The sequence below is a fragment of the Pezoporus flaviventris genome, unplaced genomic scaffold (genome assembly GCF_033815535.1).
Source record: "Pezoporus flaviventris isolate CSIRO_AGI_PZ_B2104156 unplaced genomic scaffold, CSIRO_AGI_Pfla_v1 ptg000080l, whole genome shotgun sequence".
In the NCBI taxonomy this organism is placed as follows: domain Eukaryota; kingdom Metazoa; phylum Chordata; class Aves; order Psittaciformes; family Psittacidae; genus Pezoporus; species Pezoporus flaviventris.
In genome coordinates this window covers 698273-724924 of record NW_026892628.1, presented here as the reverse complement: position 1 = coordinate 724924, position 26652 = coordinate 698273, and the positions used below count along the sequence as shown (strand labels likewise).

General features: G+C 57.3%; 3 protein-coding genes across 5 annotated transcripts in view; 1 reads left to right on the top strand and 2 right to left on the bottom strand.

The window, feature by feature from the left end:
- DDX49 (DEAD-box helicase 49) overlaps window positions 1–25841 on the top strand; it is a 139765-nt gene extending 113924 nt beyond the window's left edge. The window contains exons 2-14 of one of the 3 annotated variants that reach the window (XM_061474705.1): window positions 20370–20476; window positions 20563–20686; window positions 20761–20846; window positions 21591–21712; window positions 21808–21995; window positions 22114–22254; window positions 22809–22884; window positions 22958–23034; window positions 23480–23577; window positions 23927–24001; window positions 24600–24688; window positions 25047–25118; window positions 25382–25841. In XM_061474705.1, coding sequence (XP_061330689.1) covers window positions 20370–20476; window positions 20563–20686; window positions 20761–20846; window positions 21591–21712; window positions 21808–21995; window positions 22114–22254; window positions 22809–22884; window positions 22958–23034; window positions 23480–23577; window positions 23927–24001; window positions 24600–24688; window positions 25047–25118; window positions 25382–25570 — 1444 coding nt within the window. In that variant the 3' untranslated portion in view covers window positions 25571–25841. Of the gene's footprint in view, window positions 1–20352; window positions 20477–20562; window positions 20687–20760; window positions 20847–21590; window positions 21713–21807; window positions 21996–22113; window positions 22255–22808; window positions 22885–22957; window positions 23035–23479; window positions 23578–23926; window positions 24002–24599; window positions 24689–25046; window positions 25248–25381 lie in introns of those variants that run through there. The other 2 variants (XR_009747089.1, XM_061474704.1) reach the window with 2 other exon arrangements.
- On the bottom strand, window positions 1020–13177 carry CERS1 (ceramide synthase 1). The gene is made up of 7 exons (XM_061474739.1): window positions 12895–13177; window positions 5038–5197; window positions 4256–4436; window positions 3827–3988; window positions 2849–2996; window positions 2160–2308; window positions 1020–1306 (listed from the first exon to the last, which is right to left on the bottom strand). The coding sequence occupies exons 1-7, from the start codon at window positions 13114–13116 to the stop codon at window positions 1264–1266; spliced, it is 1065 nt and encodes a 354-aa protein (XP_061330723.1). The 5' UTR covers window positions 13117–13177; the 3' UTR covers window positions 1020–1263.
- Window positions 15200–20169, bottom strand: COPE (COPI coat complex subunit epsilon). The gene is made up of 10 exons (XM_061474745.1): window positions 20027–20169; window positions 19828–19890; window positions 19383–19483; window positions 19042–19194; window positions 18604–18657; window positions 18128–18209; window positions 16930–17085; window positions 16593–16661; window positions 16037–16111; window positions 15200–15561 (listed from the first exon to the last, which is right to left on the bottom strand). The coding sequence occupies exons 1-10, from the start codon at window positions 20141–20143 to the stop codon at window positions 15514–15516; spliced, it is 918 nt and encodes a 305-aa protein (XP_061330729.1). The 5' UTR covers window positions 20144–20169; the 3' UTR covers window positions 15200–15513.
- Window positions 25842–26652: the final 811 nt, after the last annotated feature.

Here is a 26652-nt window from a genome sequence, read left to right as displayed (position 1 = left end):
AGCAAGCCTGCTGTCACACACACACAGATGGAGATACCAGCTGAATGCCGAAGCCGGTGCTATGAAGTCCCGTTTCTCCACACAGGAGACAAGGCATCACCTGGGACCTCAGTTCCCTTCGTTTCCTCCTTCCTGCAAATCCCACTTGAAAGCCAAGGAACTAAAGCAGAGACGGAGGCGGGTGAGGAGGGGCCGGATCCCAGAGCCTGGGCCAGGCTCCATCAGCCCAAGTCACTTTTTGCTCTCTGTTTCCCAAGGAGCTCTCTGCAGGGCTCACACGAGCCGGGAGCTGACTCAGTGCAGAGCCCAAACACGGAACAAAACCACAAGGAACTGGGATTAACGCCCTGAATCCCCCCCTCATGCTGGGAGGGAGCTGCACGTCCCAGCACAGACACAGGAGCAGCCCTGGCCCTGCAAGGGGAGAGCCATGGTGCTGCCCAGCACAGACACAGCCTCGGGCAAGGCTCAGGCCAGCCCGGCCTGGAAAACCAACAGGAGGAGCAGGAACTGTTTGTTCTTTACTTGAGCAAGCAGATGGTGCTGGGTGAGGGCCTGGACACCCCTCAGCAGGGGACCCTGCAGGACCGGGGCTGGCTTTTCGGGCAACTCTAAGACCTACATTGGCTTCTTAAGCAAACCCAAGCTCCTGACCCTCATCTGCCAGGCCGGGAGGCTGCAGTAACGCTCCAGGGCTGGGTTTCCAGGCAGACTGGCTCATGGAAGCTCTGCATTAGTGACCCCTCCTGAGGAGGAAGGCTCGGAGGTGCCCCACATCACCTCTAGTCCCTGCCCAGCAGCTAGAGAAGAGCTGGCTCCAGGCTCCCCCGGCCTGGGACGGTGCTGCCCATGCAGGAGAGGACGTTTCCCTCCCCAGCTCGATGCTGGGGCAGAGGAGCCTTCAGGGGCTGCTGAGGAAGGGCTGGTGGGAGGGTCCAACGGTAAAGACAGGGAAGATCACAAAGGGGCTGAGGACAGCCAAGGGATGGAGCGACAGAAGAAACACCAGGGGACCTAAAGCCAGCTCCAAATCCTACCTGGACCAGCAAAGCCGCAGCCTGGGCTGAACCAGCACGGGCTGGCTACAGAAAGCACACGAGCAGCAGGTGAAGCCTGGTCACAGCCAAGCCCCAGGAGGGGCCTGATCCTGTCAGTGGCGCCTCTTCCCCGGCTCCGGGCAGGGGGTGAAGGGGTGGCAGGGGTGAAGCTCTCCTCGTGCTGGGATCGAGTCCTGGGGGAGCCCCAGCTGCGGCCGCGGGTCCCTCACAACCGCTTGTCCTTCACCAGTCCATTCTTGAGGTGCAGCCTGCGGGAGAGCAGAGGGGCCGTGAGCACCAACCTGCCCCCCCCGCCTGCCCCACATCACTGCTGAGACCAGACCTGCCCCCCTGCCTGCCCCACATCACTGCTGAGACCAGACCTGCCCCCCCCGCCTGCCCCACATCACTGCTGAGACCAGACCTGCCCCCCTGCCTGCCCCACATCACTGCTGAGACCAGACCTGCCCCCCCGCCTGCCCCACATCACTGCTGAGACCAGACCTGCTCCCCCCCGCCTGCCCCACATCACTGCTGAGGCCAGACCTGCCCCCCTGCCTGCCCCACATCACTGCTGAGGCCGGACCTGCTCCCCCTGCCTGCCCCACATCACCGCTGAGGCCGGACCTGCCCCCCTGCCTGCCCCACATCACTGCTGAGACCAGATCTGCCCCCCCCCTCCTGCCCCACATCACTGCTGAGACCAGACCTGCCCCCCTGCCTGCCCCACATCACCGCTGAGGCCGGACCTGCCCCCCTGCCTGCCCCACATCACTGCTGAGACCGGCCCTGCCCTGCCAGGCTCTGCCCACCACATGAAGCAGAGATGCTGCTCAAAGACGGCAGCCTCAAGCACAGAGCCAGCCTTACACAGCGAGCAGCGGAAGGGCTGGGTGAGCACCCCCGGCACAGAAAGGAGGACAGACACCCCGCAGTGCCTGGCATGGAGATACAGAGCCCTTCCTGACACCTGCAGCAATGTTCTGTACTCTGTGTCAAGAGATCTTCTATCTTCATGCTCAGCAATGATCCCCCTGACAGCGGCTCCAGGGTCCTGGGTCTCTGCCCCCATCCCGTCCCCAGCCCACAGATGCTGTCCACGTGTCACCCCCTGCCACATACCCTTCTTTCAGAGCATTGGGCACTTGGAGTCCGGCCTCCCTCTTCTTGGCCGCCGCGGGTTTCTTGCTGTCCTCCACGTCGTACTCCCGCACATCGTTCACCTCTTGCATCTGCCCCATCAGCACCTTGGCCACAAACAGGACGATGTACTGCGGGGGAGAGACGCCGTCAGCCACAGACACCAAGGCTTAGAGCTCTTCCTCCCAACCTGCTCACTCCCATTTGCTAAGTGGGACCTTGCTCTGCTCTCCTCAAGCCCAAGAAGGGCCAGGCAGATCCCTCTGGGACGGCCAAAGCCCTGGGATGCAGCGGGAAGCAGCGCTCCTGCAGCTGCCCTTAACCTGTTCCATCCCCGCAGGACGATGGACTCGGATGTGCCCTGCTGTGCCCAGGGTTGTGCTGGGTAACAGGAGACCTCCAAGTCCACCCTTTCTGCACCCCCCCCCCAGGCTTCAGGGGACACCAGAGCATTTACACCCACATCAAGCCCCAGCCCCGCAGTGATAACTGCCCTTATCCCCCCCACACTCGGAATTCCAGCTCGGAGAAGCCCCCCAGGCACTGACCTGAGTTTCCCTCCTCCCCCCTGCAGTCCCCTGAGCTGCTCCCAAGACAGGCAGCGGGCGCCATGCAGGAGCAGCAGAGGAGGGAGAAGCCAGTGCAGGGGCTGCTGAGCTCCCCCCACTCACCAGAAACCAGTAGATGTTCATCAGAGTGAGGACAAGGAGCAGAGCATTGAAGAAGAAGTAGAAGGGGATATTAGGGACCAACTGGAGGCTGGAGTAGCAAGTGGCGTAGAGCACCTTGAGGGGGAACCAGTAGAGACGGAACCAGAACCTGCCGGGGCAGAGGGAGCAGGGTGGGTTCAACATCCCACAGGGATCCCAAGAGAGGGGAGAGACCCAGCACGGCGTCCCCAGCGCAGCCTCCTGCCTGCAGGCAGCCCTCACCCACTCCCCTTGCACCCGCAGTCCCCGCTCGTGGCCTCTGCCTTGGGTTTCCAGGTCTGGCTCCAGACAGGGCTTCACGGAGCCCCTGGGGAAGGGAGAATACAACTTCTGTGGGCACAAAAGGTCTGGCAGCAGAGGCTGGCTGGAGGCAGAGCTTTCTCAGCGCAGAGGCAGGTCCACGCCACAAATCTCCACTGGACCAGGAAGGTTTTCTTAGCCCCGTGCATCCCTAGTGAATCACTGCACACCTCTGCTGCTCTCCTTGCCTCAAACCGAGGGCTCTTCCTGCCACCCCTCAAAGAGGGAGGAAGGACACAAAGGAGGAGACAACCTGCACGTTACCCCTCTCTGTTCCTTTCTTCCCTCCTGCCTTGCCCCAGGAACAGCAAGGCTGGAACCTGGGACAGCCCCAAGTCCTGTTTCCTTCTTGAAGAAGTGTTTCTCACTGCTCACACCAAGCGAGTGGGAAAACGGCAACAGCTCCTGCTCCCCTGGGGTCATTTGTCACGCTGCAAGCCACATTTCACAGGCACTTGTGTGGTGACAGACGGCAAAGTGACTACAGAAGGATTCCAAGCCCAGCATGGGGGCAGGCTCTGCGGGAACCTCTTCCCAAGCGGTTCTCGGAAGGGCTGGTTCCCATGCATGTACCCCGAGGCACCGGGGGCACTGCAAAAGCTGGTGAGGAGGGTGGGGAGTGGGATGAGCCAGACTCACCAGCTGATGGTGAAGGTGAGGCAGCCGATGTTGGAGAGGACATCATTGAGGCGATGGTAGACACCCCCCCGGTGCTTGAAGTAGACATTGAGCTTGGTGAACTCCAGCTGGATATCGTTGACGTCGTGCAGGAAGAGCACGAGGATGCCCACGTTGTGGTACCTGCAGGAAAAAAAGAGGAGCAGGGAGATGCATGGGGCAATGGGTTCCTGTTAGCACCCAGCACCCACAGGCCAGTACACCGGGGGAAGATGGAGTCCCCAAAGGATCTGGACACCCGGCCCTGGCAGGGCGCGCGCTGCATCATGCAAGGGCTCCCAAGCGCTGCGGTACGTGCAGGCAGCGGAAGGAGGGAGGGAACCGGAGCCCATGGGAGGCAGGCGAGCACCGGCAGGCACAGCTCCTGCTGGCCGTGGGGCAGGACCTCACCTGAAGGCGTAGGAGCAGGCGATGAGGGTCAGTGCGACCACGTGGTGGAGAAGCATCACCACCGAGTCCTTGCGCCACGTGTCCATGTAGGCCGTGGCGTAGATGGAGTGCCCGTAGAAGCTGCACTGCATCAGGTAGGCGATGGCGATGTCCGTGGGCACGTCCATGCCCTTCTGCCAGCCTAGGGTGGGACAGAGGCACCCCAGTGAGCACAGAGCCTCTGCCCGCAGCAGAGACGGGCCCCAGGCAGCCCCAGCGCCTCGCTGTGCTCAGGGCCCCTCTCAGCTCATCCCAGACACAAAGGAGGCGAAGGCTGTAAAGGAACCCAGGTTATCCTGGCTCCCAAACGCTGCTTTGGCATTAGACCCGCTCTCAATCCTAGATCTAAGAGAGAAGCCCTGGAATTGCTCAAGGCCAGGTTGAAGGAGGCTTGTGGAAGGTGTCCCTGCCCGTGGCAGGGGGGTGGAATTGGATGAGCTTTGAGGTCCCTTCCCACCCAAATCAGTCTGGGATTCAATGATTTACTTTTCTCCTGCTTTATCTACTCGATCCCCTTCCCCTGACACATCCCAGCCCCTGCCGTAACCACTAGGTGACTCCCTAACGAAATGAACCGAGCGAGCCTGCTGTGCCCTGTCTATGATACCCACATCATCATAAGAAAGGCAATTTAGGGGTTTGGTCTTTTGCTCACCCCAACTCCCACTCCCTCGGTCAACCCAGACATCCTATGAACCTGGACATCTTAATCCATCCCCACTTCTCCCAGGCTCTTGCTGTACCATAAAAGACAGACGGTGGGTCGTAGAAGAAGGGGTACTCGGTGAAGAAGAGCAGGTAGATGCCATACGACCAGGATATCGTGTAGAAAAGCAGCTTCCAGGCACTCTCTGGCATCTTGGCAGCATCTTTCGGCCGCAAGTTGCACCACTCCCCAAAGGGCTGCAAGGAGAGGAGAGAAGCATCCTCACACAGGGCAAGGAGACAGGAACAAGGAGGTCAAAGAGGCTCGGACAGAGGCTGAAGATGCTTCCACTCAGCCTCACCGATAGCTGTGAAAGCAAAGCCTTGCAGGGAAGGCAGGGGCCTGTGTCCCACGGCCCGGGCTCAGCTCCATGCCCTCGCTCCAGCAGCTGGGCTGGCCCTGGCTGGCTCTGCAGAACACAGGAACTCCGAACATCAGATTCCAGCCCAAGCAGACCCAGAGGAGGAACCCATCACTGCCCTGTGCGTCCGGACCCCGCAGCGCTGCCAGCCCAGAGCACAGCCTTCCAGCCGGGGAAGCAAAGGCTTTCAGAGCCCTCACACACCACACGCTGCTCCCCAGCACGGGCAGGCAGCGGTGGAGGGGGCAGCCTCGCAGGTGATGGGTCAGACCAGGCTGGGGCACCAGGACCTGCTGTGGTACTCATGTTCCCAAGCAGCTTTTTGTGCTGGCCAGCACTGACACAAGGGATGCGGGGACAGGACGAGGGGAATGGCTTGAACCTGCCAGAGGGGAGACTGAGATGAGCTCTTAGGCAGAAGCTCTTCCCTGTGAGGGTGCTGAGGCGCTGGCACAGGGTGCCCAGAGAAGCTGTGGCTGCCCCATCCCTGGCAGTGCTCAAGGCCAGGTTGGACACAGGGGCTTGGAGCAAGCTGCTCCAGTGGAAGGGGTCCCTGCCCGTGGCAGGGGTTGGGGCTGGAGGAGCTTTAAGGTCCCTTCAACCCAACCCCCTCTGGGACTCCATGGTTCCCCCCCCGTGCTTGGCAGCTCCGCTCCCCCCCATCAGGGCTGGGCAACAGGAGGAAACCTTCCCAAAGACGGGCACAGGGCGGGCAGGGAGGACGCGCAGCGCCCGCGTGCTCTGCTCATAGGAGCAAGAGCTCCTCGCCCCACGCTCCAGGGGTAAGAAGCACCACGGGGCCACCGGGCCAGGGACAGCTTGGAAATGAGAGCAAAAGCATTGAGGAGCCTCGGCTCCATAGGGGTGACCTGGAGCAGCTCCATGCTCCACCTCGGCCCGTGTGCCGGCAGCGAGCGATGCTGGAGCCTGCCCTCGGCTCCGGGCCCCCCGTGGCAGCTGAGCAACACCAGGCACCGCTCCTGCTTCTCATCACACGAGCGACAGAGCCGCGGCCGCAGCCAGCTCGGGGTCCAGAGGGACCCAGCGCTGCCCGAAGTGCAGATAACGTCCAAGAGAGAGACCAGATCCGCTCCAGATGACAACGGCATGCCTGCAAACCCTCTGTGCCCTGCCCCGGCTCAGCACTTCCCGGCTCCTGGATGCTCAAAGACTATATTAAGGCTCCAGCTGTCCCCAGGCAGCGGCTGCTCTGGCTTTTAGCCCCTCTCCGCATCGGGGTTTCAAAGGACTCCACTCCAAGCATTATCCCAGCCTCAAAGTGCTTTGTTCCAAGCTCTGAATTTCCCAGCACTGGTCAGCCCTGGAAGCACCAGCCCCACAGAGCCCTGCCAAGTCGTCCCCTCCAGCCCTGGCCTCCCACTTGCATCTTGCATTCACAGCGTGGCCATCCTCCCTGAGACCAGGAGCACGCTGCTGCCAAGGCTTCTTCCAACAGGAGCCACAGGAGGAAAAAGAGGAGGAAGCTTGAAGGGGGAATGAATAATGCAGAGCCAGAAAGCATGAATTATTTGTGTCTCCATACAGCGGGGCACAGGAGCGGCTCACGTATGGGGACAGCTCACCGTGCTACACAGCAAGCTGCAGAGCCCCTGCCCACCTCAGCTGGGCTCAATTCAGGATGCTGAGCTCAGCCTCAAATCCCTGTTGCAGCTTTGCTGCCCATCACCAGCCAAGTCATGTCCCTGCTTCCCTGCACCTCATCTCCTTACCTGCAAAGGCGGAAGAACACCACTTGTTCCCACCCTGGGTGGGCAGAGACAAGGATCATCACCCATGGGGCAGGCACGCACCACCCGCATGAACAGCCCCACTGCAGGCATGGCAGCAGCTCCCAGGCTGGAGCAAAAGCAAAGCCTAGGGAAGGGTGATCCTGCTCCAGCTTGGGATGGCTGATGCTCAAGAGAGGCTTTAACCCTGATGGTTAATGACAAGCCCTGGAGAGACCCTCCTCTTCCTCCCTTCAACAGCCACCGAGCATCTGAGGCTGTGCCCTGAGCACTATGGAAATGGGACTTAGCTCTGGAGCAGACACAGAGAAGGAACTGAAGAGAACCAGCATCACCCAGGGGTTGGGGGCACAAAGTAATGTCCCTGGTGAGCCCCCCCCAAGACCTGGGCCACTTGCACGGGGAAGCACAAGCCAAGGAGAGGCCCAGACCAGCCCACGCCGTGCAGGAGGTGGGAGATGTGCAAGGTGGGAGATGTCCTCCCATCACCCTGCTGCTGTTCCCACGGCAACGGAGCAGCGATGCCTGTTGCTAGGGGTGACGGGCGCTGCGGCGGGAGCAGCGGATCTGGCTCCGGCTGAAAGAGCCCAAGGCTCTTGGCAAGCGATGTGCAGGGCTGTGCTTGAAGGGCAGCCCGCTCTTCCTCCCTCCTCCTCCTCCTCCTCCCCATCACCCCCACGCAAACCTTCACAGACAGCTTCTGATTCACCTGCACAACTGCCAACGCTGGGGGACGTGCCTGCTCCCCCACAGCATCACCATGCAGGGGGAGGAAGGGAGCGAAGCAGTGGGTGAGAGCGCACCGGGAGCCGTTCGGAGCTGCAAAGAGAAACCGAATGGAAGCTGTGGCTGCCCACAGCTCTGCTGAGTGTCAGAAAAAGAACAGCTCCTCGCAGCAAAAAGCAAACTCCTTTCCTCTCCCTTTTCACAGCCTGCAGCACGAGAGGGAAGCAGCCGGTCCCCTCACACCGACACCCAGCCACAGCAGCAGGAGGACACGAGCCCCTGCAGCAGCCGGGCAGGGATGGGTTATGAATTGAGGCACCTTCCCCCCCAGCCTGCCCCCATCGCCGCTGCCACCCCCCGGCCCAGGGACCAGCGCCCGGCCAAGTCCCAGCCGAGCTGCGTCTGGCTCCTGGGCACAACGCGTTCCCCAGAGGAACACAAAGGAACGGCTGGCACGGAGCACCCGCAGCCGGGAACTGGCAGCTTGACATCAGCTTTTACTCGATGCAGATGATAATGATGAGCAAGCAGGGCTCCAATTCAAACCCTGGCCGCAGCCAACAGCTCCTGCCCCTTCCAGGGCAGCGGCTCAGCTCCCCGCAGCACAGCCTGGGGCTGCTCCAAGCTGCAATGGTGCTTTTGCACCCCAGCGGGCTCTGTCCCCTCCATACCCAGCCCGGACTGGCTGCCACCCCCTGCCACAGCAGGGATGGGGCACAGGGCCTATGGAAGGGAAGAGGCAGGAAGACATCACTGCTCTGTAAAGCAAGAAAATCCTATAATGCCTATAGGAAGGGGGAAGGAAGAAGCCCCCCCTGGAGAGGGGCTTGGGACAAGGGCCTGTAGGTGCCGGCCAAGGGGAATGGCTTGAACCTGCCAGAGGGGAGGCTGAGATGAGCTCTTAGGCACAAGCTCTTCCCTGGGAGGGTGCTGAGGCGCTGGCACAGGGTGCCCAGAGAAGCTGTGGCTGCCCCATCCCTGGCAGTGTTCAAGGCCAGGTTGGACACAGGGGCTTGGAGCAAGCTGCTCCAGTGGAAGGTGTCCCTGCCCGTGGCAGGGGTTGGAGCTGGATGGGCTTTAAGGTCCCTTCAACCCAAACCAGGCTGGGGTTCTGTGATAAATGAGTCTCCTGGAGCCTGCAGACCCAAGCCCGATGTGAAAAGGGAATTCACTGAGCACAGCAGGAATTGCTCCAGCACCTTGCAGGGAGGCACTCAGTGCCTCAACTTCCCTGCCCGCAGTGGTGAAGGCACCAGGAAGCTGTGTTAGACAGACATGAAGCAGGGGGTGCTGTGGCAGTAGCAGCAAGGCAGCAGATGTCATTCCTTGCTCAGCCCCTCTGCAAGCAGTGTGATTTGCCCCCGAGAGGGAAAAGCCCCAGCAGACACGCTCTGAAGACAAGACGGCACCCATGGGGTGCTGCGGGGCTGATGAACCTCCTCATGCCCCACTGCAGACACAGGGAGAGCAGCCCCTGCTCCCAGCAGCTTCACCCCACGGGGTGAAGAAAGGACCCATTGTTGTGGCTTCCCCCCCTCGGCGTCGGGGTTGTGCTTCCAACAGGCAGAGCACAGCGGGATGAGCCATGGCAGCAGCACCCGGGCTCTGTCAGGTCCTTTGCTCGGAGCAGAGCAGCGCTGTGGGGCTGGTGTGGGGGCCACACATCCAGTGCAGGGGCTCGGAGGAACCAGCCTGGACAATCCCGTGGGGTGGAGGAAAGTTGCATAAAGCTCTGACAGGGATAATGGGGACCGTGGCTTTCCAGCTTCCTCGTCCTTCCCGGGGCAGCACGGTACCGGTCGCATGGAAACCCTGCTTTCCAGAGCATAGTTTTTCATTTACACAACACTTTTCCTTGCAGAGGACACTGCAATGTCCTACAGATCTTGACCCCACTAAAAGAGCAAGCTCGCTGGTGTGGGTCCGAAAATGGGGAACATTTACCCACTGCAGAGCAAAGACAGAGGGCCAGTAAGGATGGAGGCGATGCCTGACCAACACCACCAGGTTCAGAGGTTGCTGTTTATGGAATCCCAGCCTGGTTTGTGTTGAAGGGACCTTAAAGCCCATCCAGCTCCAACCCCTGCCACGGGCAGGGACCCCTTCCCCTAGAGCAGCTTGCTCCAAGCCCCTGTGTCCAACCTGCCCTTGAACACTGCCAGGGATGGGGCAGCCACAGCTTCTCTGGGCACCCTGTGCCAGCGCCTCAGCACCCTCACAGGGAAGAGCTTCTGCCTAAGAGCTCATCTCAGTCTCCCCTCTGGCAGGTTCAAGCCATTCCCCTTGCCCAAAGCCCCCAGATAACATTTTATAGAGTGGATTTTTCTCACTGATGGTTTCTGGGGACTTCAGCTTCGAGCAACAAAGATAACTCAGGGGAGTTTAGGGCTAAAAGCCTGCCCAGCCTTGCACAGCTATTCCGGGTCGCCTTTGTGCATGAAAACTAAGAGCAGACCTGGGTTCAAGTCCACTGCACCCCTCAGGACCTGCCCGGAGGGCCGGCTGCCGGCACAGCAAGCTGAGCTCCAGGTGCTTCACCAAGCCTTTCCCAAGCGGAGCTGCCTGGTCCCATTCCAGCGGCGCTCGGCTTCGGCACTGCCAGGCTCAGCTGTCTCCAGGGGGTTTCATTAACAGAGATGCTCAGGTTGCTGCTTTCTAATCAGGCTCCCCAGAGCCTGCAGCAGCTCCTTGCACACAGGGTCACGCCAAGGACAGCGGTGCTCAGAGACAGCAGGCCAAAATCCATCTTTGCTCTGAGGATGGTGGGAAAACCACCTCTACCACGGGCCGCAGCTGCTGCAACCAGCCCACGCTTCCAAATCCGAACCAAACCCTGCGTCAGGCACAACCTCTGCCACTCCAACCCAAGTGGGAGACCTCCTGTGACAAAGATGGTGCATGTTCAATGCTGCTATGGTGCTAGAAGAGAGCAAGGAGCCTCCCTCCCCTTCTCTCGATCCCACTGATCAGAATGGGGCCACGCAGACAGCACAGGAAGAGGAACGTGGCTTTAACGCACTCGTTTCTCAGCAGAGCGGTCATGGCCAAAGCTAAGTAAGGTGCAATTTAAGTGCAGAGCATCAAGGGCTTGTGGTGAGAGTCGCTTCCTCCTCGGATGCAGGGAACGAGAGTCCCCACGGTGAGGTTCATTATTTATAGCTGACGTGCAGGAAGGCAGCTCCACGCTCTGAGGGCACTTTGGTAACCGGGAGGGTTTCAGTTCTTGCAGGGAACATGAAGAGGTTCAAGGTGAGGACAGATGCTCCCCGAGCCTGCACTGGGAAGTGATGCCTGTGCAGGGGAGAGGTCTCCTCCTGGGGTTAAACTGATCTTTCTTCCCCCTGAATTTCATCCGGAATGACCCCATTCTACTGCTGCCATACAGGGACCACAGCTGGGGCCCCCAAAACAAGAGGGTTGTGGACCTGCTCGAGTGAGTTCAAGGGTTGGAGCAGCTCTGCTCTGGAGCCAGGCTGAGAGAGCTGGGCTGGGGCAGCCTGGACAAGAGAAGGCTCCTGAAGGGGAGACCTGAGAGCAGCTCCAGTGCCTGAAGGGGCTGCAGGAAACCTGGAGAGGGGCTTGGGACAAGGGCCTGTAGGGACAGGCCAGGGGGAATGGCTTTAACCTGCCTGAGGGGAAACTGAGATGAGCTCTTAGGCAGAAGCTCTTCCCTGTGAGGGTGCTGAGGCGCTGGCACAGGGTGCCCAGAGAAGCTGTGGCTGCCCCATCCCTGGCAGTGTTCAAGGCCAGGTTGGAGCCTTGGGCAAGATGGTTTAGTGTGAGGTGTCCCTGCCCATGGCAGGAGGTTGGAACTGGATGATCTTAAGGTCCTTTCCAACCCTAACTATTCTATGACTCTATACACATATATATATGGAGAGCCTCGTCCCTCCCTGCTGCTCCCCTGCCACCTACCTGCTGGGAGAAAACTCCTGCTGTGGCAGTTCCCTCTGCAGCACAGCCCTGTGACACATGCAGATGCTGATGAAGCCACAAGAAACCAGCTCAAATCCCCCCCCCTTCTGCAGTTACAAGTGACCCATTTCTCCGCTCAGCACTGGGACAAGCTGCCAAGCGTCCTCGGGGAGCACTGAGCAGGCTCCACACCACCAAGAGCTTCTCTTTCCCTTCTCTGATCACCACTCACTGTAAAGGTGAGCCCGGCACAAGGAGGAACCGGAGCACACAGGAAATTACCTCCAGGGAAGCAGTTCACCCAGGGGACAGGGCCTGTCCCATGGAGCCGCAGGGAATCATGTTGGATGCATGCAGATGAGGCCCTCGGAGCCACGGTTTAGTGGTGGCCTTTGCAGTCCTGGGGTAATGGTTGGACCTGATGATCTTAAAGGTCTTTTCCAACCTGGCTGATTCTGTGATTCCATGCTCAAGGCCTCGGGCCACCATAGTCATGGATGGGTGAGAGACGGGTTGTCCCTGCGTCCCCAACAGCAATCCCCTGACCCAAAACACTGCATCTCCCCTGCTTCTGCCCCTCGAGTCCTACCAAGGCCAGGATAATCGGTGGAGCAAAGTAGCCAGCATCTCTCCAGGGAAGCAGCGTAGAGGAGATCGGCTCAGCTGGGGCTGAGCCATCAGAGAGGGGAGGTCTCTGCTCATGACACACGCTTTTCACGGTGCGAAATTAAACAGAGCCGTTCCCCGCTCGGGGGCACATCCTGCTCCCCCTGCCCCTCACACGGCCCCGCGGCAGCACGGAGGGGACCCCGGCCAGCAGAGCCGCGCGGGGGCTCCCATCGCGGGGGCTCCCATCGCGGCTCCCCCACGCTCGCAGGAAGGTCAGCCCGGCGCTGCAGCGCATCCCTCCAGCCCCTCGCCGCGCTCGTCACCGCCGCACCGGGGACGGACATGTTCCCTGCAGCCCACGGACGAGAGACGCAGGAACGCGAGGGGGAAGCAGCGGCAGCCCCGGAGCCCGGCACTACGGGCGCACAGCGCGGGTGGGGTTGGGGAGGGCTCCGCAGCGGGATGCGGCCGCGGAGGAAGGGGGAGCATCACTCACACACACACACGCACCCCATCCCGCACCCCCGGGACTGACCCGAAAGAGGCTCCGTGCGGCGGCGCGGCGCAGCGCGGTCCAGCCCAGCGCTCCGAGCGCGCACAGGAGCACCTCGCCCCAGCCCAGCTGCGCGCTCTCGGCCCAGGTCCGGAGCGACAGCTCCCAGCCGCAGTCGGTGCAGCCCCGCGCGGCCGCCGCCAGGCTGCGGTAGCCCCGGCGCAGGAGCAGCCCGTACCCGGGCATGGGCTCGGGGGCCCGCATGGCGCTCCCGCCGCCGCGCTGCCCGCCGGCTCCGCGCACGCTCCGCGGGGCGGGCCGGGGCCGGGGCTCCCCCCGCCCCGCGCCGTTACCGGGCGCTAAGAGCCGCCCCTTCGGGCTGCGCTCCCCGCAGCTCATCAGCGGCCCGTTAATGAGCGCGGGGCGGGGCAGGGCTCATTAGAGCCCGTTAATGAGCGCGGCCCCTCCGGAATGCTCCCCTCCTCCCGGCACCGCCGCTCTGCCGCAGGACGGGGCCGTGACGCGAGGCTGGAGCGGCTCCAGCAGCAAGAACCCGAGACAAACACTAATAGTTCAGTGCGGAGAGATGAGAGCTGGTGACAGACCAGGGGAAGCAGCGCTGCTGCCAAGGGGCACCCTTCGGGCAGCCACAGGGGCTGGAAGTTCCCCGCAGTGCACAACACGTTGCTCCTGCAGTCCCCAGTAACCGAACCCCGGACTAAATCTTCGCCCTTAAACGAGATGCAAAGAGAAACGTTCCTGCAGCTCTTTTTTCCCTACCTCTCTGCAAAAGCCTGCAACCAGCAACAGATTCGTCCCTTCCTCACACAGCAACTGGGAGTTCCCACCCCTACAACAGCTCCACTCGGGCACCTGCTGCAGCCGCAGAGGCTCTGGAATCATGAGATGCACCTGAAAGCTGCAACCACCCCCTCCCAAGAGGTCCCCTGCTGGAAGACTTCCTCCAGTGCCTCCTGCAGCAGGCAGGCAGCTTCCACCCCAGCCCGCTGCTGCTTCAGAGAAGGGGAATCTTACTGTGGATGTGTCCAAAGTGATCCATCCAGCCACACAGACAGCCCGACACTGGGCTCACTGGAAGAAACCCGAGTTTAAGATGAAGAGTCTCCTGAAATACCAACACTTGAATTGGCTCCTGGCAAGGCACAACAGGACCTGGAGCAGCTCAGCAGTGCTTGGTTTCAGCTGTGGAGGACTGAATGGAGTTCAGCTGTGTCCACCTGCCCCAGGACCATCAGCTAAATTGCAGCACTAAATTGTACTACAAGAGATGGAGAATAACCAGCAGCAGCACAGGCCCCCATGAACTGCGACATGAACCAGCTTGACAGGGAGAGAAAAAGACAAAACAGAAATGAGCTTCATCTCACTGAAAGCCATTCCTCTGACCACAGCCATTGTGCCCTCGAGTTCCCTGGAACCTCTCGAATTGGGCAGCAGTGAGAAAACACCAACTCCTTCCTCTGAGGGGCCCGAACACCATGTTCCCCTCCTGCCAGGGACAGCGCTGGCTCCTGCTGCCCCTTGCTTTTATTGTTTATGTTTTTAAGTCGATTTATCATGGCCCATCAAGTGGATAATGGCTGCCCCGGACACAGAAGCCCCTTTCACACAGCTCCCTCACACAGCTCCACAAAGGAAACATTCATCCAGGCCCAGAGCAGGAATAACCCCTCACTGAAAATAGCTGCTGGCTAAACCCGCCGAGGACAGACAATGAGCCCTTTCAGAGCAAGCAGGCGAGGTGGGCACAAAGGAAACGTCGTCAGCCACACTCAAGAGTGCAGCACGAACCCCTCTTCTACCCCTCTGCAAAGGCAACCCAAATGGTAATTCAGAAGATAATTCAAACATCAGAGGTCAGGAGGTCCCAGCCGAGGGTTCTGCTCAGACTGTGCTCTGCATCGTGGCTACAGCAGCACTGTCCTGTGAACAGCAGGCAGGAGCCACAGCACCCACACGGTCACGTTATGTTCCACAAGCACCATACCTGCAAAAGTGAGCAGTGACCTCCGTGTGTACCACACGAGGTACTTCCCTGGCTGCACATAGGAGCTGCTGTATTTTACCAATGTAAGATTAAGGTTGAGCCTATTACAATGGGATTAGCTTTATTCTGGGGAAGGTTTCTGTCTCACCAGCAGTAACCCCAGCAGCAGAGCATGCTTCTTCCAGTGGAAAAGTTAAAGAAGTCATCAGTCAGCCTGGAAGATCCATAATTCAGGATTCATCCATGTACTGAATGCAGGTGTTTAACTTTCATACTCTTCCCACATCAGTCCAGATGACAGGGCTCGGTCCTGGGGTGGAATTACTTGAATTCCAGAAATTAAGGACCCAGAAAAGGCTTTATTAGGAATGTTTAAGGTACAGTGTGGCACACTCTTGATTCGCACTGTAGTTTAAACAGAGTTCAGGACTCAGGTAAACCAGAGCACAGGCTTTGCAGCTACCAAATTCAAGCAGCTACATGTTATATACAGGTTTAACAGCATCTCACTGGACTGCGAGACCCTCCCCATGGGGAGAGAAGCCAGACAACTTGCAGAGAGCATTTTTCTGTGTTACCAGGGAGGTTTTCTGCACACCAACCCCAGTTCCCAAGGTACCAGAGAGCAGGTCTGCAGCCTCCTTTCCCTCTCCTCAGGCACTGGGGGCGTACTGCACAGCCAGCCGGTCAAAGTCGTTCTCCTTCAAACCAGAAATAGGAACAGAATGAATAAACCTTGAACTTTACTGGAGGAGCTGAAGAAAACATCACTAGCACAGCTCACTAAGGCAACAGGAATTCTAAGCAGCAAGATCACCTGTTTCAGTTCTCAACTGTTTTCAGTTTGTTCCATTTTCCCTGTGCCATCACCTTAATCCCTCTTTCTCCCTCCCCAGGATGTTTCCTCTATTTAAGCACAAAAATCTCATGTAACAAGATTAAGAACCCATAGGTCAGAGATTCTTTCAAGATTTGGCTCCTTTGTTTAACATCTGGCTCGTGGCTCCCAACATCTCCCACAAGGGATAGGAAATTCACTGTGATAAGTGATGTGCCAGGGAAAGAGCAGTTACCCTCCCCCTGCAGTCGGGTTTGCTGGTAAAGAATCTGCTCACCCCATCAGAGACTGGTATGAGGCATGATAAATTCCTTTTTATATTAGAGAGGAACTTGTACCTTGGCCTGATACTCCTTTATGAATGGATGATTCTTATGTGCATCTTTCAGCTGTGACAAATAGCGATTTGTAACCTGATGGGATGAGAGAAGTTTCAGTATTAACAGGAGGAGAAGCCAAGAGTTTCAAACATCACATTTCAATGTGGTTATTTACAGTGAGTCCAGACCCGATTTTCTCAGTGCCCCAAACATTAGCAGCCCCAGTTAAAACCAGTAAGAACTGGGCATACCCTGTGCTTAAAAATTAGACCTTAAATAGTGGGTTCAAGAGAATAGTCAGTGAGGACTGAACTCGGAATTCAAGCCATTCCTTTTCCACCCAGGTCTTCGTCTCAAGTCCACCCCTCTGTCTGCAGCATCTGTATTTCCACAAACACTTTATGGAAGATGGGAACTCCCCACACCCCAGAACTGTTCTGCTTTGTTAATGCTGATCCTGATGAGAACTGCAAGCCCAAGCAAAGTTACAGGCCCTCAGAGCACAGACCCTGCCCGCAGCAGCACCAGCAGGTCGATTGTATCTGCTTGGTGAGTACAGTAAAACAGGCCTCACCTCTGGGGGTTTGCCCAAGTGCTGCGACAGGACCACGAAGTTGATCAGGGTCTCAGGATGGCCACTGTCCTGCAAACAAGAGCAACCATCTGATCTGATTTACCTCCACAGCAACAAATGGTACCAACCAGCAGAGCTCTGCAAGAACCAGTTGTGCCCAACCTACAGCTCACTTCACTGGAAAAGGCAGAGTAGAAGCAAAGGTTGGTATCGAGAGCAACCACCATAGCCATATCTATCAATGGGTTGCAATGCTCCTGAAGTTTAACAGTGAAGGTCATGCTGCTTTACTCTGTGTCTCCCAGAGAGCAAATGTGCCTGGCAAAACCTGAAGTACCTTGTCCAGTGCCTCCTGAAGCACTCCTTCTGCATCGTCCCACTTGCCCTGGGCCATGTAGCAGGCTGCTTGCCCGTTAAGCAGCAGGAGGGTGGAGGAGCATTTGTCTGCCATCTCTTGGAAGATGTAATAAGCATCTTGTAACTTCTCACCACCCTGTGAAGGGAGGAAACAAACACCCCCAGTTTCATTCCATGTTGCTAAGAAGCCTGCACGCTCTAGCCATGGTTGAAGGACCAGGCACAAAGTTCATCCCTAGGGTTATAAAGCACAGGCATGGAACGTGTCAGAACCAATGCTGGCAGCAGCTGGCATTCAGGTGGTACCACAACACATCACTGCAGAACACAGATGAAAGAAATGCAAAAATATGGAATATTAAGAACTATTTAAAGGATCAAAAGAGCCAAGCCTCCCTTCAAACAGAAAAAGCCAACCACTTCAGAAGAACCACTTCAGGTGTTGGATAGATTCATGGGATTAGATTATGAATGAGATTTTTATAATTAAATGCAGGTGTGGATACCTGGCTTTCCAAAAAAGCTTTAGACAGGTCCTACAGGCAGAGGTGTCCACCAGTCACAGGTGGGAGCACTTGAGGAAACTAAGACCTTAAGGAAAATCAGCTGTGCATTATGGCAAGGCAGGGGTTCAGCATAACAGATTTCCTAACAAAGCCAAGTGAACACTAGAAAGAAATCTGAACAGTACAGCAGGTTGTGTCCTGCTTAACCTTGGACTTCACTGAACTTGAGGAGACTACTTTCCAATCACCCCAGGATCTGGGCTGTGTTTGGCTTTGCCTGATTCACAAACACCCTTAAAGACAGTCTGCTCTAAGCAAAGAATAACACTTATTTCTTGGAATTTAACTGCAAGATCTGGATGCTGGTACCGCTGCACTTGCCATTTTATATTATAATGCTTTGTGAATTATTTAAGTGTGGTTTAGCCCTTCCCTGTGTGAGCTGAAGGCCAAGGAGTGCAGCTGAAAGACTGGCAATCAACCCAGGCACTTTGTGAAGCCAGCTGCCAGTATTTTCTGTGTACTTGAAGGAAGGGGAGAAACAGCCAACCAGCCCAGCAACCCCCCTGCACGCTCTTCTGAAAGTATGATGTGCAAAGAGCAAGCAGGAGCAAGCTGTGGAGTGATGTTTCTCCGTGTTGAAGGCCAAGGATCCCCATTTCAGACACTCACGATGGCCAGGTTCACCCAGGCAGTTGCCAGCTGAGTCAGAGTTGCATCCTCATCTTGCTCCTGCATCTTTTTAAGTTCCTTGCTGCAGAAGGAAAAGTGGGAGTCACGCAAGGCAAAAAAAGGCTGTGCTTTCTTCTCTCAGCTCTTCCATATAATGCCACAAACACCTCTTAATATTTCACTGAAGCAATCCATGAAAGACTTCCCTGTTTTACTTCCTTATGGGAAGCCAGAAACCCAGGACTTGAGATTCAAACTACATTCTGCTGAAGGGAGGATTAAACCTGGGGGTTCATCTCTTCCTTCAGCAGTATCCAGCTCTATTACCTCTTTTGCAGCACATCCACATCTACACACGAGTTGTTCTCGCAATGGCAGGGGTTAAAATGCTGCACCCTGGGGGAGGCTGGGTGCTGAAAATTCTCTTATCACCGCCCACCCCAGCACCATTAAGAAGCAACCAGACACAAACTTACCGAGCCAGATCAAGCCTGTCAAGCTTCAGCAGAATCTGTATCATCATGGCCATGCTGCAAGGAATAAGAGCAAAGTGATTTTCACAACTGCAGGCTTTACCTCTCCCAGTGCCCTGGGACAAACCTCCCTGCTGTAGGGCACCAGCTCTGGGAGCAGGGCAGCTGGCTCCATGCTCCTTCACTGCACTGACACAATGCTCAGCTCAGCAATTCTGAACACCCTTAAATCAATAAAGCAGGTTCTTAAGTTTCACAAGGGAGCAATAGACTTGATATGGGAGGACAAGCACCAAAGCACTTCCTACTCCAAAAGGCAAACCTCAAAGGAGCTTCTCAATGGTTTCAAGGCTTTTTAGAGAAACCAGACCTCAGCCATTCATGGGGCACCTCTCCCAAGCCACGAGAGAGGCTCCGGGATGCTGGCTGAGTTCCACCTACCACTCCAGGCTCTCCCCTTGGTGCAGAGTGCGCAGAGCTGCGTCCGGGTTCTTGTCGTGAAAATAGATGGAAGCAGCCATCAGCAAGAAGGTGGTATTGGCCACATCAACGCTTTTGGCCATTTTCTTGTCCAAATCAGCAACAATTGCATCCCTGTGAAGAGCAAGGGTGAGAATTTGTGCGTATCTCATCACTAAGCACCCTGACAACTCTGAGGTTGAGACTGACTGGAAAACCCCCTAAAAACCCCAATAAAGACCACACTCCTACAAGAAACTTTCCACATGGAAGCAGATTCCTCGTAGGACAGCGCTCAAGGTCCAACTTCTTATCAGTCTTACCTTTGGCTCTCATTTGAAAGATATTCTGCAAACATTCTCACTGCCTGGAGCTCAGGGCTAGCGTTGGCTTTAATTTCATCCAGGACGACACCGTATTTCCTCTGTGAAAGGCAACAAAGGCAAAGCTGTGACTCTGAGAGCACAGGGCAGACGCGTTAACCTTAAACCCCAGTGAGAACAACCAGGAACAGCCGGTTTCTGCTTTACAGCTCACATCAGGCTCTACAAACGCAGCCAAACCCAATAGCCCTGACCACCCAAAGAGGCCCCACGGGGTCACGCTGCGCCTGCACGCATCGCGCTGCAGTCACGGCTGTACCGGTGTCAGGGAACGCGTTATTCCCAGTGCTAAAGGAAGAGCTGCTCCCAGAGTGGCCAAGCCTGAGCTCGGGTTCACAGCTCCAGGCAGGTTACCCCGAGGGAAACGCCGCATTCCCAGCCTCACCTGCGCGATGTAGGCTCGGAACAAGAACACATCCCTCTCCACTTCCTTCTCCGCGCTGGACGGCTGAAGGGGCGACAGCAAACAAGAAACGCTCTCAGGGGGCTGCACAGCCATAACCCGACCCCACGGGAGACACCCCCAGGCACGCACACCCGACCGGGGCCCTCGAGGAGCCTCAGGTCGGCGCCTTCAGCCGCACCTTGACGCGCTGCGCCTCGTTGATGGCGGCCTGGTAGGCCCCGATGTAGAAGCTGTTCTTCACGTCGAAGAGCTCGTCCCCATCCCCGCCCGGCCCGGCGGAGCCCGCGGCCGCCATTGCCCCCCCTCAGACACGTCTCCGGAAGCAGCTGCGCCGCGGAGGCTGCCGGGAGCCGCGGTCTCCATGGCAATCCCCGTGCCAGCCAATAGACACGCCAAGAGGTGGCAACGTCACCAGAGCGCCGGAGGTGGCTCCCGAGGCAGATGGGATGAGCAGCCAATGAGCGGCGGGCGTGCGCGCTGACGTAGTGTCGGAGCGCCGGTGGCGGCGCTGTCATGGCGGAGTTCCGTGCGCTGGGGCTGGCGCCGTGGCTGGCGGAGCAGGCCCGGCAGGTGGGGCTGGCGCGGCCCACGCCCGTGCAGGCCGCCTGCATCCCGCCCGCGCTGCAGGGTGAGCCCGGACCCCCCCCTGCTCCGCGCCCCCCGCCGCCAGCGCCGCCCCCTCACCGCCTCCTCCCTTCCCTTCCCTCCCCGCAGGCCGCGACTGCCTGGGCTGCGCCAAGACCGGCAGCGGGAAGACGGCGGCTTTCGTGCTGCCCGTGCTGCAGGCGCTCTCCGAGGACCCCTACGGCATCTTCTGCCTGGTGCTGACCCCCACCAGGTACGTGCTCCAGGGACCGGGACTCGGGACCCGGCCCCGGCCAGGCCCCTCCTCACCGCACTCCCCCCCGGCAGGGAGCTGGCGTACCAGATAGCCGAGCAGTTCCGCGTCCTGGGGAAGCCCCTCGGCCTGAAGGACTGCGTCGTGGTGGGCGGCCTGGGTGAGTGAGTGCTGCTGCGGGGGGTGGAGCCGCTGCCCTGCCCCTCTGGCCCCGGCGTGGGCCGGTCGTTAACGAGCAGAGTCCTCTGGAGCTTCTCCTTCCACGTGTGCTGAGAAGCCGTGATCCAGCACCAGGGCAGCGGAGGCTGGGGGGGGATGAGGAGAGTGAAGTTTTCCAGCTTTACAGAGGGAATCACAGAATGGTTTGGGTTGGGAAGGACCTGAAGATCATCCGGTTCCAACCCCCCTGCTGCGGGTAGGGACGCCTCACACTAAACCATGGCACCCGAGGCTCTGTCCAATCTGGCCTTGAACACTGCCAGGGATGGAGCATTCACAACTTCCCTGGGCAACCCATTCCAGTGCCTCACCACCCTTACAGTAAAGAACTTCTTCCTTAGATCCAATCTAAACTTCCCCTGTTTCAGTTTGAACCCATCACCCCTTGTCCTGTCACTACAGTCCCTATTGATGAGTCCTTCCCCAGCATCCCTATAGGCCCCCTTCAGACACTGGAAGCTGCTCTGAGGTCTCCACTCAGCTTCTCTTCTCCAGGCTGAACAGCCCCAACTTTCTCAGCCTGTCTCCATACAGGAGGTGCTCCAGCCCCTGCTCATCCTCATGGCCTCCTCTGGACTTGTTCCAACAGTTCCATGTCCTTTTTATGTTGAGGACACCAGAACTGCACACAATACTCCAAGTAGGAGCGCGTGTTCCATGGTCCCCTCTGTGGGTCTCCTTGCAGACATGGTGGCACAAGCACTGGAGCTCTCCCGCAAGCCCCACGTTGTCATCGCGACGCCTGGCAGGCTGGCAGATCACCTCCGCAGCTCCAACACCTTCAGCCTTAAAAAGCTCAAGTTCTTGGTAAGGTTCTTTTGCAGCTGGGTTTTTGTGCTTTTCAGCCTCTTCCCTTCTCAGCTGTACGTGTGCATGAGCTCAGGGGGTTTGGCTCTGCCTAGATTATGGATGAAGCTGACCGGCTGCTGGAGCAGGGCTGTGCCGACTTCACTGCAGACCTGGAGGTGATTCTGGAGGCTGTTCCAGCACGCAGACAGACCTTGCTGTTCAGTGCCACGCTGACCGACACACTGAAGGAGCTGAAGAGCCTGGCTGCCAACAGACCCTTCTTCTGGGAGGCCGTGTCCGAGTCAGTGCTCACCCTCGCTACACAGAGCCCTGTTTCCTCTCTGGTTTTGTGTCTCCTCACTGTCCCTCATGGTCTGTCTTCACTTGCCCAACTGTTGCTGCTGGTGCTTGCCCTCCAGGGTGCGGACAGTGGAGGAGCTGGACCAGCGGTACTTGCTGGTACCCGAGGCGGTGAAGGATGCGTATCTTGTCCACTTAGTCCAGACCTTCCAGGACGAGCACGAGGACTGGTCCATCATTATCTTTACTAAAACCTGCAAGTGAGTGGCCTTGTTCTTTGTGAGCACTCATAACGCAGACACTTCTACTTGAGATTCCAAGCCTGTGCTGTGTCGGGTGTTAGGCTGGGGTGGTGTTTGCTTCCACAGTCTGCTTGGTAAGAGAAACACCTTTTCCTTTGAGCAGTTTGGGGCTGAAGGGCCACCCAAAACAAGTAGCACGCCAGGAGGTCAAGCTGCTTTACCTCTCTGCATCTTCTTTTCCTCCTGCTGGTGGATACTGGGAAAGGGATGGGGCAAATAGCCCTGTCTGCATCCCAGTGCTGCTGCTCCCTTCCTTCGGGTGGTTCAGGTGACTGGGATGGAGCCCTGGAGCTGGTGACATTCCCCTGAGTGCAAGGGGAAACCAGTCCCACTGCCTGGGGTGAGCGGGTGTGGAGTGGGGATCCTGTGCCCTGCCTCTGTCGTAGCGCTGCAGCATCGAATTGTGGTGGTTACTTGTGTGAGGGCTTCTGAAGGAGCCCAGCTCTGTCCTGCTCCAGCAGCTCCACGTTTCCCTGCGGCATTCTGATTCGTTTATTGGGTTTTCCTTCAAGGGACTGCCAGGTCCTGAACATGATGCTCAGGAAATACAGCTTCCCTTCTGTAGCTCTGCATTCCATGATGAAACAGGTGGGTGATGGACAGACCTGGGAGAGGGATGTTCAAGTCACAGTGTCCCCCATACAGGCTTTTCTCTTGACAGCGGCAGCGATTTGCAGCTTTAGCAAAGTTCAAGTCCAGCATCTTCAAGATTCTCATTGCCACTGATGTTGCTGCCAGGTAAGGGAAAACTACAGTCTCTCTTGCCAGAGATCTTAAACCTGCTTTTGAAGTGCCAGAACTGCTGTGGAGATTTGGCTGGGGTTAGCAAGTGGATAGCTTTATAATCCCCCACTTGGGTAGGACGGGGTTGTAGAACATCTCTGAGCTGTGTTTTGGTGCAGTGTAGCTCTGATCCTGGCTTGTTTTGCTGCAGTGGGGGGTTGTGTTCTAGCAGGAGGATGATTTCTGTGATCTCTGGGTCAAGGAGGGAACGGTGGGCTAGGAGGTGATGCTGTGTTTTGTGATTGTTGGAGAGCTGCAGGAGGCGTTTGTCCTAGAACTAGCCAGTGAAGATGACATCCATGAGATTATGGGGCTTGGGGAGAAAGCAGAGGACAGGGATTCAAACTGCTTGTATTAAATCAGCGTCTCCCCACTTCTGTTCTCCTCCCCTGTGCTGCAGAGGTTTGGACATTCCTGCAGTCCAGGTTGTCATCAACCACAACACTCCCGGTCTGCCCAAGATCTACATTCACCGTGTTGGCCGGACAGCGCGTGCGGGTGAGCAGGGAAAGCTGAGTGCCCTTTGCTGCCTGAAAGTGGGATCCCAGTGCTGGGCTGAGCCTGGAGCAGGGACAAGGAGACAGCAGTGCAGTAGCAGTGCAGTCCGGTTGGGCAGTGCCAGAGCTGCTGAGCCCTGGCTCAGCATCCTGCCTTAAGGCTGCAGTGCTGCCTGGTGGCTGCTCTGCACTGGTAGTGAGCTGAATTTGCAGAGCAAGCAGAGACCCTTTGAGTGCCCCATGAGCAGACTGCAGCAGGGCAGACTCATGGGGGTGATGGAATTTGGCATGGGTTAGGCTTCACCTCCCTCTGCTCAGCAGCACTCACATCTCATGTTTTCACCATGCAGGCCGGAAAGGCATGGCCATCACACTGGTGACGCAGTACGACATCCATCTCGTGCATGCTATTGAGGAGGAAATCAGTAAGTAGAGCACCATTAACGCTGCTAAACTGTGGGATCCTGTGTGTTCCTTTGTGCTCGTGGTGCTTGCAGTGCTGATTTCATCTGTGAAGAACGATCCAGAGCATCAGTGTGAAAATGGTTTCTCTTCCCTGTGTGGCTGAGGCTTGGAAAAGAGCAGGATCATCAGCAAAGCATCAGCTTTGATTCTGCTTGAGTGCATCAGGCATGAATGGGTTTGTCTTCCTGCTATTCCTAGTGGAGGAAAGCCAGTGGTTGGGCTGTGTGTAACCTTGTTATTAAAGCAGCCAGCTTCTTCCTTACTCCCTTGCTACTGCGAGTGCTGATGTGGACAAAAAGGACCCATGCTTTGCATGGCTTCAGGATACACAGTTTTTGAGGAAGGAGACCTAATAAATGCAGCACTTCGTGCTGTGGGGAATTGTAGACAGAGGGGAGGATTTCATCTTTGTTGTAAGGCTGAAGAAGTCAGTGGTCACAGTGTGTGTCAACAGTCCCACCTCTAATCAGTGCAACTGAGTGAGGTTTTGACCAGTTGAGAATCTCCTCCTGGATTTTGTACCCAACCCTGGTCTGTGAATGTCCCACCCCGATTCAGAGCTGAAGCTGCAGGAGTTCTCTGTGGAGGAGAAGTTCGTGCTCGACATCCTCACCCAAGTGAACGTCACCAGGAGGGAATGTGAAATAGTAAGTGTGTAAATGTGAGGCCCCTGTGTTCAGGGGACTGGAGAGCTTGGGCAACCGGGAGGTTCATCACAGTCTAACGGGTGGCTCTGGCTGTGCAGCTTTGCTCTTGAGCACATACCTAAGAGTTGCTGGTCCTTTTTCTAGTGGAAGCACCTGGGGGGTTGTTTTAGTGATTTTCCCTAAGTTTGGTCTGTTATTGCACATTCTTGTAGCATTTTTGTGCTGCTGAGTGTTGAGGCTGGTGCTCCAGGGGCTGCCAGATGTGTGCACCCCAGCAAGGTGCTGCTCACCCTGTACAGCTCCATGGCAGGTTTGGTGCTTGGTTGCTGATTGCCCTCTTGTATTTGTGCTTTGACAGGAACTGGAGGGAATGGATTTTGACGAGAAGAAAGAGATAAATAAGCGGAAACAAATGATCCTTGAGGGGAAGGTGAGAGTTGCTGCTGTATAAACTGCTGTGATCAGTAGCTGGGATGCTGCCATCGATGGCAGTTCCTCCCTCACTGCCGTGCTTTCTCTGCCTCACTCCCTTCAGGGTGGTGAAGCTTTATCTTAAAAGGTGACTGATACTAAGAAGTGCAGTGGGGTCGTGTCTGACTTGTGCAGCCTGCTTGGTCATGGGCTTCTAGGAGAGGCAAAGGGGCCGCCACTGACGCTGGGCATGTCACTGTGTCCTGGCATTTGCCATTGCAGGATCCAGATCTGGAGGCCAAAAGGAAGGCAGAGCTAGCCAAGATCAAGAAGAAGAACAAGCAGTGCCGTGAGAAGGTGCAGCAGGTCCTGCAGAAGAGGAAGCAGCTGCAGCTGAAGAGGAAACTGCAGAAGAAGATGGAGCGGCGGAACAGGCGCGTGAAGGAAGAGGAAGAACAGCCCTCGGCCTGACTTGCTTGGCTCGGACTGCCCTGATGTTGCTGCTGCTTTGGGAATGCTGGGACCTAATGTGGACACTTCTGACCTGACGCTGTTGGGAAGGTGGGAGAGGGGAGAAGAGAAGCTTCCATAAACCAGCTTGTTGGCACAAGGCCTCCCTGGCAGGCTGGCTCTGTCTCCTACAGGAGTGTCTGTCAAGAGCACGTTTCCTTCCTCCAGCAGAGGTGAGGCCAGACCTGAGCTCTTGGTGACACAAAGGGAAATAAAGCTCCTCTGTCTCTTCCCCCTCCATCCAGTCCCTGCTCTTTCCCTTCCCAGGGCTGGTGCTTGCCGCTCTCAGGGTTTGTATCAACACATTCTGTCCTGAGCCAGTATCTAAAAATACTGCAACAAAATGAGCTCAGCCCCGCCTGTGCCACAGCCCGGAGTTTTCCAAGAGGGAAATTCCTGGAACCCAGGGAGAGGTTGGACTGTGGGGCTGGGCCTGGGGTCTTCTTGAGCTAATTCTGCTTTATACATCGCAGTGACCAGGTTGCTTCAAGCCCCTGTGTCCAACCTGGCCTTGAACACTGCCAGGGATGGGGCAGCCACAGCTTCTCTGGGCACCCTGTGCCAGCGCCTCAGCACCCTCCCAGGGAAGAGCTTCTGCCTAAGAGCTCATCTCAGTCTCCCCTCTGGCAGGTTCAAGCCATTCCCCTTGGCCTGTCCCTACATCCCTTGTCCCAAGCCCCTCTCCAGGTTTCCTGCAGCCCCTTCAGGCACTGGAGCTGCTCTCAGGTCTCCCCTTCAGGAGCCTTCTCTTGTCCAGGCTGCCCCAGCCCAGCTCTCTCAGCCTGGCTCCCTCCCACAGAGCATCTTTGAGGCCCTTTTTCTGCTCTGCTCTGTAGGTTTCCCTGTGTCATTTGCCTCGTGTTTGGAACAGGAGCTTGGTTGGGCTGGAGGGGGCAGAGCTCTCCTAAGAAACGGTTGTGACTCCCTAAGGAGACAGAACTTGCAATCTCCGAGCAGCTCAGACCAACCCTGTTCTGATGTCACGTTTGATCCTTGGTGCCTTCTTTAACATTTAAGAGCTTCCTCTGACTTGAGGCTGAGGA

Coding starts and splice junctions, on each gene's coding strand:
- CERS1 (XM_061474739.1), bottom strand. CDS start 13,116: ATGCGGGCCCCCGAGCCCATGCCCGGGTACGGGCTGCTCCTGCGCCGG. Junction 3,989..4,255: donor GCCTGCTCCTACGCCTTCAG/GTGAGGTCCTGC, acceptor TTTTTCCTGCAG/GTACCACAACGTGGGCATCC. Junction 2,997..3,826: donor CTCACCTTCACCATCAGCTG/GTGAGTCTGGCT, acceptor CTGCCCCGGCAG/GTTCTGGTTCCGTCTCTACT.
- COPE (XM_061474745.1), bottom strand. CDS start 20,143: ATGGCGGCCGCGGGCTCCGCCGGGCCGGGCGGGGATGGGGACGAGCTC. Junction 19,484..19,827: donor TCCGAGCCTACATCGCGCAG/GTGAGGCTGGGA, acceptor TGCCTTTCACAG/AGGAAATACGGTGTCGTCCT. Junction 19,195..19,382: donor CTTTCAAATGAGAGCCAAAG/GTAAGACTGATA, acceptor TGCTCTTCACAG/GGATGCAATTGTTGCTGATT.